The 16,181-nt window shown below is 43.8% G+C and overlaps 1 protein-coding gene across 2 annotated transcripts; it reads left to right on the top strand.

Annotated features, from left to right (window-relative positions):
• The first annotated feature begins 285 nt into the window (after nt 1-285).
• Nucleotides 286-12,728, top strand: macc1 (MET transcriptional regulator MACC1). 2 transcript variants are annotated; one of them, XM_017682504.2, is made up of 5 exons: nt 286-400; nt 3,014-3,140; nt 6,538-8,573; nt 8,682-8,870; nt 11,492-12,728. In XM_017682504.2, exons 2-5 carry the CDS (start codon nt 3,023-3,025, stop codon nt 11,693-11,695), a joined length of 2,547 nt encoding a protein of 848 aa, XP_017537993.1. In that variant the 5' UTR covers nt 286-400; nt 3,014-3,022; the 3' UTR covers nt 11,696-12,728. The 2 variants fall into 2 exon arrangements, with proteins under 2 accessions (XP_017537993.1, XP_017537994.1); XM_017682505.2 differs by lacking the exon at nt 286-400 and adding an exon at nt 538-657.
• The last annotated feature ends 3,453 nt before the right edge of the window (nt 12,729-16,181 follow it).

Genomic DNA, 16,181 nt, shown 5'->3' with positions numbered 1-16,181 from the left:
AACAGAGTAAACCCATGTTCCTAAAAGCTCCCAGCGTGAGAACCGAGCGCTAGAACCTGCCGCTAGAGAATAAAATGAGCTTTAAAAGTGTTAAGTCGTGCCCCCCCCGCCCTCCCACACCGAAACCACGCTGAGTGTCAGAGTTTCAGGTGTTGCAAGGCTTCATTCTCACCAAACAGGAGGATTCTGGGTAGCGTAGTCCTGAATGGAACGGCGTGAACAGCGTGGTCGGGTTTGCGGACTACAAATCCCATAATGCACCGGTGAACAAGGCAAACAGTGGAGACGGGGACGCGAACGTGCAAGGTGTGTGTGTGTGTGTGTTTGTGACACTCCCTGCTGATGGGAGAATGGGAAGTTAGTGGACGTGGAGAGTGGAAAGTTCTCAGCCGCGTTTCAGGTGAGCGAGGTTTAATTGATTAATTGATTTTCTTTGATGATCGACGATCAAAGCGGGCAGCCGGACAGACACGGCGAGATTTCGAGGATGAAGTTGGGTTCCTTTTCGCCAGCTGCTCGTTCCAACTTTCCGTTCCACCTTAAATGCTCCAGCAGTTCCATTCAGGCGGCGGCAGCACTTAAGGTGGAACGGAAAGCTCGAACGAGAAGCCCACCAATAAGCGGGCGTACAGGTGGAACAGTGAACAGGTGGAACAGGTGAGGTGGAGGCGCGCTCCCGCGTGGCTTCACGCGCACACCTGCCTCACGAGGGACTTTTTGCGCGCTTATTTGCTTACTCGAGTCAGTTCTGCGCTTCAGAAAGCGCTCAGACGGGTGGGTTCTAGTGGATGCCAAGCTACACTCTTAGAGTTGGTTCTTTAAGGGTTCTGTTAGAACCTTGAGCACCTAGAGTACCATTTGCATGCTTAAATGCTTCTTTACATGGCGAAGTGGTTCTTCAGGTTGATGTAGAGTGTTTTGCATATGGTTCTAGGTAGAACCCAAAACACCGAAAGGGTTCTTGTGTTACAAGCTTGACAGCTGAACCCTTTTTGGTGCTATGTAGAACCACATACAGCACATTCTCAGTCAATAAAGATCCAGTTCACCACACAAATGGCCCTGTAAGCATGCCGATGGTTCTAGGACCCTCGAGGAACCCTGTTTTTCTGTGAGCGCAGTGAGGGTTCCCCTCATTTCCATGTGCTGGTTTCGGACGCGGGTGATTTGAATAGAGTTTTCTGCGTTCAGACAAGACTGACCTGTTTTTCCGTGAGCCGCCTAAATAATGACGTGAAGCTCTAGACGGTGAGCGACTGTCTGAGGAATGTGTGCAGCAGTGGCCTGTAAAGGACATGCGCTGACCAGGCATGATGTTCTGACCACCTCCTCATTTCTACGCTCCACTGACCACATAGTTCCCCTCTGTAGTTCTACAGTTACAGACTGTTGTCCATCTGTTTCTCTGATACTCTGTTACCCTGTTCTTCAGTGGTCAGGACCCCCATGGACCCTCACAGAGCAGGTACTGTTTGGGTGGTGGGTCATTCTGAGCACTGCAGTGATACTGACGTGGTGGTGTTGTGCTGGTGCGAGTGGATCAGACACTGGAGTTTTTAAACACTGTGTCCGCTCACTGTCCACTCTATTAGACACTCCTACCTTGTCGGTCCACCTTGTAGATGTAAAGTCAGAGGCGACAGCTCATCTGCTGCTGCACAGTTTGTGTTGGTCATCCTCTAGTCCTTCATCAGTGGTCACAGGACGCCGCCCACAGGACGCCGCCCACAGGACGCTGCTGGCTGGATGTTTTTGGTTGGTGGACTATTCTCAGTCCAGCAGCGACACTGAGGTGTTTAATAACTGGATTTCTGCTTTGCAACCAGTCAATAAACTCACAGAGGAAGATGTGATGTAAACATGACGCAAGACACAAACTTTGTACCGCGGCTCTGTGACTTTAGAAGTTATTAACTGATAAATAATGCACTGTTATTTTATTATTAATGTATGCAGGCGTCTACGTCTCTGCACCGTTGGAACCTAAAATCAGGTCCTCCAGGTGAAAAGTTGGTGTTTGTTCCTTTTCATAACCGAATGTTTTAAAACAGAGCAGTAGAGTAAAAGCCTGGAGGCGAGGCGAGGCGAGGCGGGGTGTGTGGAGTCAGTCCAGCTTAGAACAGGTCATTTCAGTGGGTTATGGTTCAGTTATGAGTGTGTTCACCTAAAATTTCTACTTTTTTTTTTTTATCTGATTCATTTCACAGCTTCTTACCAATGACCTGTTATAGACTAGTACATTATAACCACCGCGTTTATCTGCAGCTGTGCTGCTCTTATATTGAAAATTCCCATTCCAAACAGTGTAAATCGAGTGCCCATGGGCCGAGTTTCATATCGTTTCATCTTTCATATTCATATCACGCTGAACGTTCTCAGTGATAAATTCATATCAATCAGACATAATTAACAGGAAATTCCGTTGTTTTGTTCAACATTGTTAAGACCTGCTCACAGTGGTGGTGATGGGAACCAGACGTCCCTCTAAAAGCTCCTCACAGTGGTGGTGATGGGAACCAGACGTCCCTCTAAAAGCTCCTACAGAAAGTTCCTACATGAACTGGTTCTGAATTCACTGCCTGATGACTGAGACGCTGTTTTATGAGAGTTTAGAGAACTTCAACTCCATTCATGGTGGAGGGAGACATGCAGGGCGCTGTGCGGCAAAATAGTCCCCAAAGAAAACTCAGTATTCCAGATTTTCCACTGTTTTCCATCATCAACATTCTATATAAGCTCTGAAGACTCGTGTAGGTTCTCTGGTGGTTCTGGGTGGTTAATAAAGTGTCTATACCTGTGTTGTCGTCATGGTGACGCCTGGTTCCCACCACGGTAAAGACGTCTGAAACCACTGATCTAAGGTCTGTATCAGTGCCAGCACCAACCCGGTAAATGGAATCCGTGGATTACTTCGATTTCCTTTTCTCATTTCCATGTTTTGAGACTGCAGTCCGGATGCGCTGTGCTGTAATTGAAGGTGCCTTTGTCTCTTACCAGATGTTTCTACTTTCAGATGTGAAAGATGGCAAATGTTAGAAGCAAGTCAATCCGCCGCGCTGGGAGTCTGCTTCGAAGTCGATCAGAAGGGACTCTAATAGATCTGGACGACAACATAACCATCAACAATAACAACTTGCACGGTAATTATGGACGGACGAATTAAGGAGAATGGGAATCGTGTAGTGTTAATGGAGTATTAAGTGAGGATTAGGGTTCTGGATTAGGGTTCTGTGGTAGAACATTAAGAAGGTGTATCTGAATACGACGGCACTTCAAAATCATGGCCTGTCAAATTTCTACTCTGTCTGAACGGCTAAATGAGCACATTTACCCTACCGGTCAGAAGTTTTAGAACACCCCATATTTTCCTGTTTTTTATTGGAAACGCTTCAGTTTAATGTCTCACTGCACTCTGAAATGAAAGCATAGTACAAATAAGCAACTGGAGTTAAAAAGAAATCATGGAATCAATTTCTAGACCAAGATGTATTCTAAACTTTTGAAAGTAGCCACCTTTGGCAGATATAACAGCTGAACACACTCGTGGCATTCCTTCTACAGTAGAAATCAAATGTTCTTCAGAAGGTTCTTCCCAAATCTGTTGCAGAAGTTCCCAAATAAATTTCACTCTTCTGTCCAGTTCATCCCAAACCAGCTGGATGTGGTTAAGGCTGGAGACTGCGCTGGCCACTCCATGTTTTCAAGCGTTCGTTTTTCCCTGAGGTTCTCTGGCGTAGCTTGGACTTGTGTTTTGGGTCATTATCTTGTTGTAGGATGAACCCCTGACCAATTAGGCGCATACCAGGGGGCACTGCATGGCTCTGCAGAACGCTGCGTTTTGGTTCAGGGGGCCTCTCGCTCTGTACAAGTCACCGACCCTGGATCCCGTTGATGTCGCACACTGTGGAACCACCCCTTCGCCCCCTCGACTTGGACAAAGATCCTGCGTGATGATCAGTCCATAAAACCTTCTTCCAGTCTTCAGTGGTCCAGTGGCGGTGTTTCATTCCAAGCTGTTCGTTGGAGTTGAACGACTTGAATTGCAAACTGGAAAAATTGGGGTGTTCTTAAACTTTTGACCGGTAGTGTATGTTTTAGAGGGGTCACTGATTGGTGGTGAGGGAGCTCACCAATAGGTGGCGCTTATAGAAAGATGTCAGAAATTAAAATTAGTAGCAGATAAAGTCGTGGCTAAGCGCCCCACTCACTACAGAACACCAGTACTGCAGCTCCGCGCGAGAGGTTCCGTCTAAATGGCTCATTTTAGCTTCACTTAGCTGGAGCCTGTGATGTGTGGCATGTTTGGCCTGCTAACTAAGCTACCGTTAGCTTAGCCAAAATCCTACAGTCCCAAACACCACAGGTGAGATTTCTGCTTCTCTTTCTCAGACGTTACCTTTTACCATCTACACTTGTTTTAGGTGTACGGTCAGTCAGAATCAAACACTGCACTGTGGTGTTTACATGCAGCCTAATAATCCGTTAATAATCCGACTAATAGCTCAATCGGAATAGGATTAGTCCGTGTAAACACCTCAGTCGGAGGTGTCTAGTCCGGTTGAGGCCATTCGAAATACAATGTCTATCCTCTAAATAACCCATTAAACAGAAGAATAATATCCGTGTAAACTCCTGAATCCGATTACATTCCCTATCGGAAAGTTTCAGTCGGTTCTGCTTGTGCGTCGCGTCACAGTGAGAGTTTATACCGTTCAGCACGGCGGAGCAGAAACTGGTCTGCAGAGGAGACGAAGTTCATGCTCTGATCTTTAAAAGACGGCGGTGGGACGGACGTCCAGCTTATGTGTCTCAGAGCACGACGTCTTCCTCTCGGCCTTCTTTAATAAGGACGTGTGAAGGACGTTTTCCTGAGTCTGACGTCATTTTAAAGTAAAAAAAAACACAAGCACTGCTCACTGCTGCTCATCTCACTCTGACTGGACCTCTGCCCACTGCTGGTTGTCATGGTAACGCTTACTCCAAGTGGTTCTCCGCGCATCATTTTGCATCGGATTACTGGAGTGAGCGCATAAACGAAGATTTTCCGTCAGATTGTTGACTAGAGTGAGAATAAACACCACGCTTCAGTGTTTCAGTTACAGCCAGAATCCGGCGTGTTCTGTAGAGAGCAGAACTCTCGAGTTAGCCGCGCTGCTTTAACATCATATTACATGTTGCTAATATACTCATTCCCTTTGGAAAGTATTTGGACAGTGTAGTTAGAGCTTCTGTTTGTGCTGTATAGTCAAAGTCAAAGTGACAATGACAAATATGACTATTTAATTTTGGGAAATTTTCTGGGTGAATATAACTTGTGTGTAAAGGCCCTGGGGTACTTTAGGTGGACATAAGTCTCGGGACAGCTGTTATTATTTGGTCCAATACAATCACATTGAGACTACAGTTGCCATGTCCTGTAATCTTGCTGTTTTTAAGATCTTTGCGAAGCTGCTCTGGTTCTGTGTAATGAAAAATAATTGGATGAATTTAATGGCGAGTCAAAACCTCCTTTGCTGAACTGTCGAAGGTGTCTTACCTTTGCCATTGTGAAGCACCATCCAATGAGTCTCTATTCATTTTCATGAATAGGCAAAAATGTTTTTCTTGACACGTCTAAACCTGTTGTGGTGTGGCCGTCTTTTGTTACATCTCCAATAACAGTGACTGAGCAAGCTTTGAAGGGTGCCATGCACGCCTGAACTTTGACTGCATTTGTTTGGGATTGCATGCCTTAGATTGTCTTCACTATTTAACGCTACCTTCTTGGGGTATAATGTTTCTGAAACCAAGGCCAAAACAGTGATACAGACATCCACGGTCTCATGTTATGGTTCTGTGCAGCCTCTTGAGCTCTCATTATGATACTAATGTAACAAAACTCATTTTTAATTCCACAATTAAAACTACAACACATGTAAATTATATTTTATTTAATGTTACTGTAACCTGTGGCACAAAAATCGAAGTCTGAATGTAACCGTGGATTTGGAGAATCGTTACACCCCTAGTAGCTTCATTCATCTGTTCAGTAGTCCTGCATAGAGCAGATGTTGCATGTTTTGATTTCAGCGGTGTTTGATTCAGCTACAGTTATTTTATAATGCTCAAGAGCAGTTGTCCTGCACCCATTGGTACTGATGACTAGTGAGGCTGCCACTATATTGATATATTGTTTCAATCATTATCAGAATTCTCTCTTTTTCATTTTGTCCATGCTGAACAGTCAACAAGACTTAGCCAGGCTATACGCATAGACTATAGCATAGACTATAGCAGGGAGAGAGAGTGTATCAAATTCCCTTTGCTTGAGCTAATACAGTAATTTAATGGCCCTTAAAATGACCTTGGGGATTGCCCTAATGGTAAAGATGAGACCAGTTGGAGAAGGGCATGTTCAAACTGGTATTGAAACAAGCAAGATTATCACTCCACTAGTGTCCACATAATCTTACAGTACCTTGATAGACAAACAGCACTGAGGATTCCTTTAAAAATGACTGTTTTTATTGTTTGTTTTTGTTTTGTTGTTGTTGTCAGGGACTTACATAGCTCAACACATGGGCAAAAACTTGGAATGGCCTGTCTTACAGCCAGAAGTCCAGCGTTCAGCACAAACAACAAATCCCTTCTGGAGCGAACTCTCGAGATCAAATCCTTTCCTAGATGACATTGTCTGCAGAAACACCACAGATTCTGGTGTGTCAATACTGAAGGAAGACCCTCTGGCTTTGTTTGGAAACGGTAACGAAGATTCTGAAAGCACATCCTCAGATGAAAACAATTTTGGCCATCTTCTGGAACCCAGGAGGAACAACTTCAATCGGTCCGGGCGATGGAGGAGTGCCTCGGACATTCTTGACGATCTTGAGAAAAAGGAGTCCAAGAAGGAGAAGAGTCTCAACACTCAAGCACCATTCTTGAAACCTGATTTTGAGTGGCTGAAAAATGATAGGGAGGCTTACAAAATGGCCTGGCTGAGTCACAGGCAGCTAACCAGGTCTTGTTTGGACCTCGACCTGATGAAGCAAAGTCCTGGTTGGGCCCAAACCCAAGCTACAGACATGCAAACTGTGTGTAAGATCGATCACAATGGAGGCTCTGTGCAGTTACCGGACTGTGATATCACTGCCCATGTTCCTCAAGGTCATATCCCTCCAGGGGAGATCCAGGAAATGGCACTGAAAGCTAGCCTTGATCCACCACGTGGCATCAACAGTAACTACACAGCGACTGTGAGCCCTCTTTTAGAAGTCAGTCTCAGCAACCTCAACACAACAGAAAGCATCACACTTGATATTAAAATGGCAGCTGAAGTGAAGAATGACCCCTTGAGCCAAGTGATGACAACATTTGTTGGTCTGGTTGCTCAAAGGAAGGAGGGACCTTATGAAAAGGTCAAGGACTGTTACGTATATAAAGATATGTTACAAATGAAGCTCCAGGAGTTGAAGCCTCACATGTACATCATTGCTGCTGCAGAAGCAACAGTTATCCAGCCGCCAGCGACCTCAGTATGGGACTACCTACAACGACACATCACTGTCGCAGTCTACGGCCCCAAGCACATTCATCCGTCTTTTAAAGTCGTGCAAGTCATCTCTTGGCACAATAACGTTCCACCCAGGCTTCCTTTCTCTGACTTCCAAAAGGGGAACAGGAACTTGCCCCCAGTTGTCCTGCAGCTGTGGGGAAAGCATCGATTTAATCCATGTGGCCTAAAAGATTTGCACATTACAACGAGCGTAGTTGACTCGAGGTTTGAAGTGAAACACACTGATCAGAACAAAGAGGTCAAAAAGGAGCAGCTCAAGATGGCCAAAGTGATCCACCTGCCGTTGGAGCTCTCCAAGACAGACGGTGGAGAGATGGGTCCTTTCAGACTGGTTGTCCAGGTGAAGGACTCAAATTCCCTCCCATTGACAGACTTTCACGTCACTTCTCCTGAGGCTGCTCCTCTGAGATCAGACAAGCATGGCCATAAACATCTGGATCGTCACAGGGAAGCTCCCATTCCAGAAGAATCCATCCCAGAGTTCCCCAAGTTTCAAGACGTGGTAGTGAATGTTCAGTGGTATGGAGTGACGCTGAAATCAGTTCTCAGACAACCAAGGGTGGACTATCTTCTGGAGTACTTCAAAGGTGACACGATCGCTTTGCTTTCCAGAGAAACCGTTAAATCGGTCGGCCAGTCCAGAGTAAAGGAGTGGTACATTGGCTTTCTCAGGGGAAGTATTGGCCTGGTGCACTACAAGAACATTAAGATCATCCCGAGAGATCAAGTCATTGACTTCTCTGGGGTTAAAGTCACGACACAATCCCTGTTGGACAATATGACGCTGCCGTTCAGGAAACTCACATACATGTACTCTGCCATTCAGACCTTGGTTACAGACCACGTAACTTGTTGGAGGACTTTCGCTGAGGCTCTTGGTTACTCAAACCTCTCAGTGGACACTTTCTCCAGGAGGCATGCCGAGACAGTAGCGGAGAAGGTCGCCTGCGTCCTTGAGAAGCTTAAGGAAGACTGTCACACAGACAAAACCAAAAGGAAATTCCAACATGAGCTCATTGTTGTAAGTTGTGTAATTTCCTCTTGATTGTCATTTGATGTTTTGAGTATCATGTTGCTTGACGATGTTGGAGTATTTTGTTGTGTGATGTATATTATTCTTTTCTGGCAGGGCCTGTTTAAGATGGATGCTCAGGGCCTTATAGCCCACTTAATCCAGAACACAGTCATTCTGTCCACAGCTGTTGAGCTTGGTGTGCGATGGAGGGAACTGGCTGAAAGAATTGGGAAACTTACCAATGCTCAGATTGCTGGTTATGAGGTACCACACAGGGGTAAAAATGGAGAAGTCAGTGCCCAGGTGAGCATCTTACCTGCAAGCTTACTTTGCAGTTGATATTATTAGCGAAAATATAACATTCATGCTTTTATTTAGGGAAGAGTGGAAAACTGGAATATCTTGTTTAGATCTTTATCCACTGTATGCTTTGTGTTACCTGTGTGTTTTGAGGTGGCATTACCTTCCATCACTGCTTTAGCAAAGCCAGTGAGGGCAAGGCAACTCGTTACTGTTTTATTTCAGTCAGATTGTCTCTGAAAAGTTTGGGGATGATGTGCACAGTTCACAGCTCTTATTGCTGTCTGACAGAAGCAAAATATATGGCTTTGTCACAATTGTCAAGCAGTAGCTTAGCTACTCCAAAACCAGCCACTTCACTCCCTCAGATTTGAGTCATTGTTCTATAAACTTGTCAGTTATCTAGAATCAAAGATTTAAAAAGACTAACTTTCATTGGTAGCCAGTTTCAGATGGTCTAAGCCGGTCTTTGGTGGTCATTAGCTAGATTCTTGCTGCTCCAAGAAGGTTACGGTAGTTGACCAGCTAGTCATCCAGGTGAACTAGGTGGTTAGGTTAGGTGGATTACAAATTGGGTCATATGTATTAGATAAAGATTATTCTTTTATTTCTACCCTCTCCAACATTTCTGTCACTTGGAGATGTTACTAGCATTTAACATATCTGCTTGCACTTTGATTTGCCTTCCATATTTCATGCAAGGCATCGCTGGGTGCCTGGTTGGTTTAATAAGGTGGATAAATTAGGTTCTTCTTAAATCCAGAGCACATTAACCCAGTGTTCTCAAGCAAGCAATGTAGATATTAGTTTTTAAACCAGTGCTTTGATAATGCTCCTTGTATTTTCACATAGCTAGCTATGTTAGCATATGTTAGCATCAAGCTTGTGCAGTCAGCTCAGAGGTTTATGGGTTTTTTAATGACAATGGACATTTTTAGCTCGTACCAGACTTGTAGGTAACACTCGGCTTTTTGTGTTTTCAGTTTTTAAATAACTAAGTCTTTTACTGGTATAGCGTTAGCCTGATAGTTTCCTGCTATCCGTCCATCCTGCTAGTGAGGGCAAAATCCAGTGATACAGAGAACATGAAGTGTAAATAAGGTGGATTCACACTGGTTCATTTAGCTCATTCTGGAACACTACAAGGCCGTTTTACAACGTTACAGCATTGGTTTTTGTTGGGTCAGTGTGTCATGACCTTAGTTTCGTGCCTAAATGGCCATTTAAAGGGAATCCTGACTGTTAGGACTGGTATGCATTGAAATAGTTCATATGCCAGGTCTGTTCAAATATGATGTATAATCCAAATGGAGACAAATAGGCAAAACCTTTCTACTGGACCAGCGCTCGGCAACACTTACAGCTCTTACTGCCCTCTTGTGGCTCCACAGCTGAATCAGGTCAGTAGGTAATAATAAAATAATCCTCCTCTACAGTAAAATAAAGCTCTGCTGATCCTTCAACACAGTTTAACAGTAAATGGTCTTAAACGCTGGAGTTAATGTAGAACTGCTGATTCACCCTTTAACCCTGAAGATCAGCACAGACGGCTGGTCACTATAGCAACACAGACTAGTTGACCCAGCAACATAACACAGCTAGTAGCTATGAAACGGCAAAGAGAGAGATTTAAGACGAACATTGATCATTTGGAGATGAATGGACTCGTTAGTGTTTATAATCAGTCCAGCTGGTTTCCTGATGCAGTGCATTTGATCTGCATCCAGCTTCTCGTTCTGATTGTTCCATTCCACCTTAAATGGTGCAGCAGGTACATTCCTCAGGAGCCATTTAAGGTGGAACCGGAAAACTCGAACAAGAAGCTGGCGAGTAAGAAGCCACTTCAGCCTCGTAAACAGTCAAACATTGAGAGACATGTACAAGAAACTGTTCCACTTTTGTGGGAAAGTTTCCTGCCGGAGATGCGAGAAAAGCCGCTATAGCTGAGCTGCAGCTTAAAGCTGAGCAAAGTCTGCGTTTTTGTTTATATTTTTTGTGTATACGAGCACATTAACACCTACTGAGGCATATTTACAGCAAAATGGTAAAATGAACATAAAATGTTGTGGCTCCCAAGGTGGTTTGATTTAGATTGGGTTGTCGACCCCTGTACTGTGATGTCATGTGGTTGCAGTGGCCTACAGAAAATAAAACGGCCTCTTTGGTAATGTCATGCTCTGTCTCCGGTTGGAAAGGCTCGCTGTTCCTTGAGAAATGGACAAGACAGAGTGCAACCATTTGATTTACATTTACGGCATTCGGCTGACGCTTTTATCCAGAGCGACTTACGATTTGATCATTTTTACACAGGGAGGTGAAGGTGGTGTTGGGAGTCTTGCCCAAGGACTCTTATAGGTATAGTGTAGGGTGGTTACCCAGACGGGGCACTGAACCCCAGTCTACAGTGTAGAAGGCAGAGGTGTTACCCACTACACTAACCAACCGACATGATGCCTCATCATAACTGGCAACGTATTACAGAAGAATTTGCTTATTTCCAATAATAATTAAAGTAAAGCTTAGTTTATTCAGCCTGTCCCAATATCATGAATACATGATGTGGTAACAGTGGAGTTTCCCTTTAAGGAACTGGTTTCTGATGCTAGTTTAACATTCTTTTCCAGTCAATGTGGAAGCCTGCGTATGACTTCCTGTACTCCTGGAGTGTGCAGTATGGCGATGGTTACAGGGACATGATCCAGGATCTGCATCTGGCCCTGGACAAGATGAAGAGTCCGGTGACCAGGCACTGGAGACAGCTTACCGGAGCACTCATCACAGTAAACTGCATGGAGGTCCTCAGGGCCTCTGCTTTCCACAAAGCATAGGTGGTCCTGCAGAGGCTGAGGTTCGAACTGAGGTGGGCCTTCCTTGCGTTCCTCTCCATCAGCACCGAATGGCATCTGTTGGCATCAGCTGCGGACTTTGTTACGCATGACGAAGTTCTAGCACCGTCTACAGTTGGGAAAGCCTTTGGCAGTGAAGGCAGACGCCAGTCTGCTGGAACTGGATTTGTACTGGCAGAACATGGAAGCCTTATTACTCCGTTATGCAAGAGTAATGCTATTAAGCATTATCAGGCGATTTGTGTAAAAGACCTACAGTAACTATGGCAGCAGCTTTTGTGGCAGCGAGCGCAACTTTGCCCTTTCTGTTTGTGTAAATCACTGAATAAGTGAGGTTATTTGCAACTACATGGATTTTAACGTATTGTGTGAATGTTAGATGTGGAATATATTGCCGGGGTTTTCAAAGCCAGAGAATGGCCCAAGCCAGCAGGTAAAATAGCCACGTTACTAAATAATGTCATAGGGTTTTTCAGTAACTTCACTACACCGTCTTTGTTACATCTGTTTTTCAAGTTGTTGTGAAGGTGTATACGCTGGTACGTCTTGTTTTTGTCCCTCTTTCTTCCACTTTCTGTGCATCCTCCTCTATTTAAGATTGAAGGACACTGTTAAACATGGTTAGTTCTCTATTAAAATGGTTTTATTAATTATTGATACATCAAGCAGAGGGATCGGTTCGACGTGGCCGTATTTAGGAGGATGTGTTAAAGGCGATAACTGATCCTAGTTCAGCGCCGATCGATTAAACCCCCAACTAGGCCTCGTTTCTGCGACCGACCGCTTTAAACGAGAACATTTTCTTTGTATCTTAACCTCCAAAAGCCGAGCTCATAGATTTATAAAGCAAGTATCTTGTGCCACGCTCAAACTCACTGTCGCTTCAGAACTTGACCTATTTTTCCAGTGCGCTTAAAATATCTATTGTTAACTTTGCTAAAATATACTTTTTATGTGACGTTGTAACTGTGGATGTTTTTGGACTAGAATAATAAACTAATTTTAACTGTTTGAAGAATGAATGTCTAATTTCATTCAAGTAGCTTACAGTATCAGCCCATATCAATTTACTGGTAACACTTTATTGTAGGGTTCTGTTCATAAGGCTACATGACACTTGCATAAGCTTGTCATGACAACTGACATACCCCTACATAAATGTTTATTCCAATAGGCGTCATTTGCAGTAGAGGCTATTTTTGCCCATTTTGAGCAAAGTTGGCTAAAGCAGCCTTTGTGACAGATGACACCTGTTGGAATAAGCCTTTATAAACATTTATGTAGGTTTATGACTATGTATGGCCATGACTACAGCACAGATATAGACACTTTATTTACCATCCAGAACCACCAGAGAACCTACACGAGTCTTCTGAGCTTATATGGAATGTTGATGATGGAAAACAGTGGAAAATCTGGAATAATGAGTTTTCTTTGGGGACTATTTTGCCGCACAGCGCCCTGCATGTCTCCCTCCACCATGAATGGAGTTGAAGTTCTCTAAACTCTCATAAAACAGCGTCTCAGTCATCAGGCAGTGAATTCAGAACCAGTTCATGTAGGAACTTTCTGTAGGAGCTTTTAGAGGGACGTCTGGTTCCCATCACCACCACTGTGAACGGTTCTGACTCGGTCAGTTTATCTAGAACAGAGCGTTTCACACCAAACCAGACTGAACGACTGACATCTTAAATGTTTAATTATGCAGAAAATTAAAAAAATGTAGCCCCCTTCAGTGTAACCTGTTCTCCATTTGGCAGGAAAGCAAACAAACCAAGTGAAACTATATATATATATATATATAATTTTTTTTTTTTTTGTAAATCCCATGGTTTTGTGTCAGATACAAACAGCCCTGGCTGGTTGGATAACAGTGATTTGGAATAAGCACATGAAACCAGAGCAAAGCAGCTTAGCAGAGCAGAACTCTACAGCAGTCTCAGGGAAAAAGGGCTTAGGTAAACAGACTCATTAAACAAACACGCCAGAGCCCACACTCGGAGCTGAAGAGGGCAGGGACACTTTGGTGCGCCGACATTTCCGTGAGAGCGTGAGTCGAAACGTTTGAGAGAAAGTGACATAATTGAAGAGTAATAAGCTTCCAGCACGACTTCACTGCAAATGAAGCATTGCGCTACGGAGGTCACTAGAGAATCCAACAACGTCTAAATAACATCATTTAAAACGCCACTGAGAAGAAGTGACAGGCTTGCGGCCGAGGCATGCAACACTGGAATACCCAGAAGGCACTGCAGACACAGTGATGTCTATGCCTTAAAGAGAAATGTCACCAATTTCTGCATAATTATAAGGAACCGTTCCCAGTGGTGGTGATGGGAACCAGACGTCCCTCTAAAAGCTCCTACAGAAAGTTCCTACATGAGCTGGTTCTGAATTCACTGCCTGATGACTGAGACGCTGTTTTATGAGAGTTTAGAGAACTTCAACTCCATTCATGGTGGAGGGAGACATGCAGGGCGCTGTGCGGCAAAATAGTCCTCAAAGAAAACTCATTATTCCAGATTTTCCACTGTTTTCCATCATCAACATTCCATATAAGCTCAGAAGACTTGTGTAGGTTCTCTGGTGGTTCTGGATGGTAAATAAAGTGTCTATATCTGTGTTGTAGTCATGGCGACGCCTGGTTCCCATCACCACCACTGTAAAGACGTCTGAACCTTTTCACACCAAACCCTCTGGATCTCTGCGGTTACACTTCATGAAATCCAACATGAAAGTGTCTTATTAAGGTGTCTGTTTATATTTTAAAGACGACTGTCTTCATTTGATTAAGGTGATCTCTAATTAATTGCTTTATGGTCATTTTTCAGTTACAGTTTAAATTCATTTATACAGAACTGACTTCATTCCTGGGCTCCTGCTCCTCACGGCCCCTGTTCCATTCACAGAGTGGCCTGTTTATGTAATCATGGTTGTGACGTAAAAGCCTCTGTTGTAGAAGAAGAGTGTTATGTGACCCAGTAAAACTGTCCACAGCGTGTCTGTAGAGGAGCCGGATCCTGTTCACTTTGTAGAATAGATGGTTTGAAGTCCCGGCAGGTTTGCAGTCAGTGGTTATGAGGCTCTGTCGGGGTCGTAGACATTGAGGGATAATGAGAGTCGTTTTAGGGACCTGCAGGCTTTCCGAACAAGAGCCCTCAGTCATGCAAGCCAGCGCCCAGAGGAGTGAAAGAGCTGTGCCAGAATATCGGAACAAAACCTCGTATCTCCACTATGGTAACTTAACAGGAGAAGCAAGAACCTACTTTACTTTTCCAAGTCAGTTTTGCCCATTTATTTAGTACCAAACCTACAGCATCTAAACCGAAAACGAAATGCCGACAGGTTGTAATTGAATATTTTAATGTAAGTCAGTGGAGCCAGAATTTTTTCCAAGTCCATTTTGCTCATTTATTTTGGTCCATCACGAAATTGCCACACAATATAAAGGCCAACATGCATCTTCAAACTATGTCAAAAACTGGGAATCGAGTCGTGGGCTGGAGGTCAGGGATCTGGCCCTGTGACCGGAAGGTTGCCGGTTCGATCCCCAGGGCTGACAGTCCATGACTGAGGTGTCCTTGAGCAAGACACCTAACCCCCAACTGCTCCCTGGGCGCTGTGGATAGGGCTGCCCACCGCTCCGGGCAAGTGTGCTCACTGCCCCCTAGTGTGTGTGTTCACTAGTGTGTATGTGGTGTTTCACCTCACGGACGGGTTAAATGCCGTTTGTGGGATTAAAAAAGTATCACTTAACTTAAAAATGGAGATACGAGGTTCTGTTCCGCCAGCGATATTATTAACCTTACATGGTCTGAAGTCAGACAACACGTTTCTGAAGAAGGTTTTCGTCTTGGACTCCTTTTTTAACTCCGTACCCTTTTACTTGAGTTATACACACATTATCAATACATTTATTTTGTAGTTTTTCTTGTTCTAAATGGCACAGAATAAAAACGAAAAAAGGTTTTGTCTGCATTTTGTTGCCATATGGCAACAGCTGGATACAATGGAACTGTAATCTGCAATGCATACAATAAAAAAATACATTTATTCATTTACTTGAATCATACACACAAAAAAAATCTATTATTTTGTAGTTTTAGTTACTGTAAATGGAATAATTTCATAGAAATTGGAGCAAAAAACTGAGAAAAAATCTTGTTTGCATTTTGTTGCCATATGGCAACAGCTGGCTACAATGGAACTGTAATCTTTAATGCATACAATAAAAAAAAAACACTACATTTATTCATTTGAGCTAGAAATTGGAATGCAGAAAGGTATTAAAGTAACAACATTGATAAACTTCGGAATATAAAATTGCTATTGTGTATTGTTTGCAGTTCCTTTGACACGTGCTGTTGCCATGAGGCAACAATTATATTTTATCCTTTTGTGTCAAACCTACAGCATCTAAACGCGCTTTGCTTATGAAAATGAAATGCCAACAGGTTGTGTTTTAATA

The sequence above is a fragment of the Pygocentrus nattereri genome, chromosome 3, assembly GCF_015220715.1.
Source record: "Pygocentrus nattereri isolate fPygNat1 chromosome 3, fPygNat1.pri, whole genome shotgun sequence".
In the NCBI taxonomy this organism is placed as follows: domain Eukaryota; kingdom Metazoa; phylum Chordata; class Actinopteri; order Characiformes; family Serrasalmidae; genus Pygocentrus; species Pygocentrus nattereri.
This window is presented reverse-complemented; position numbering and strand designations above follow the sequence as displayed.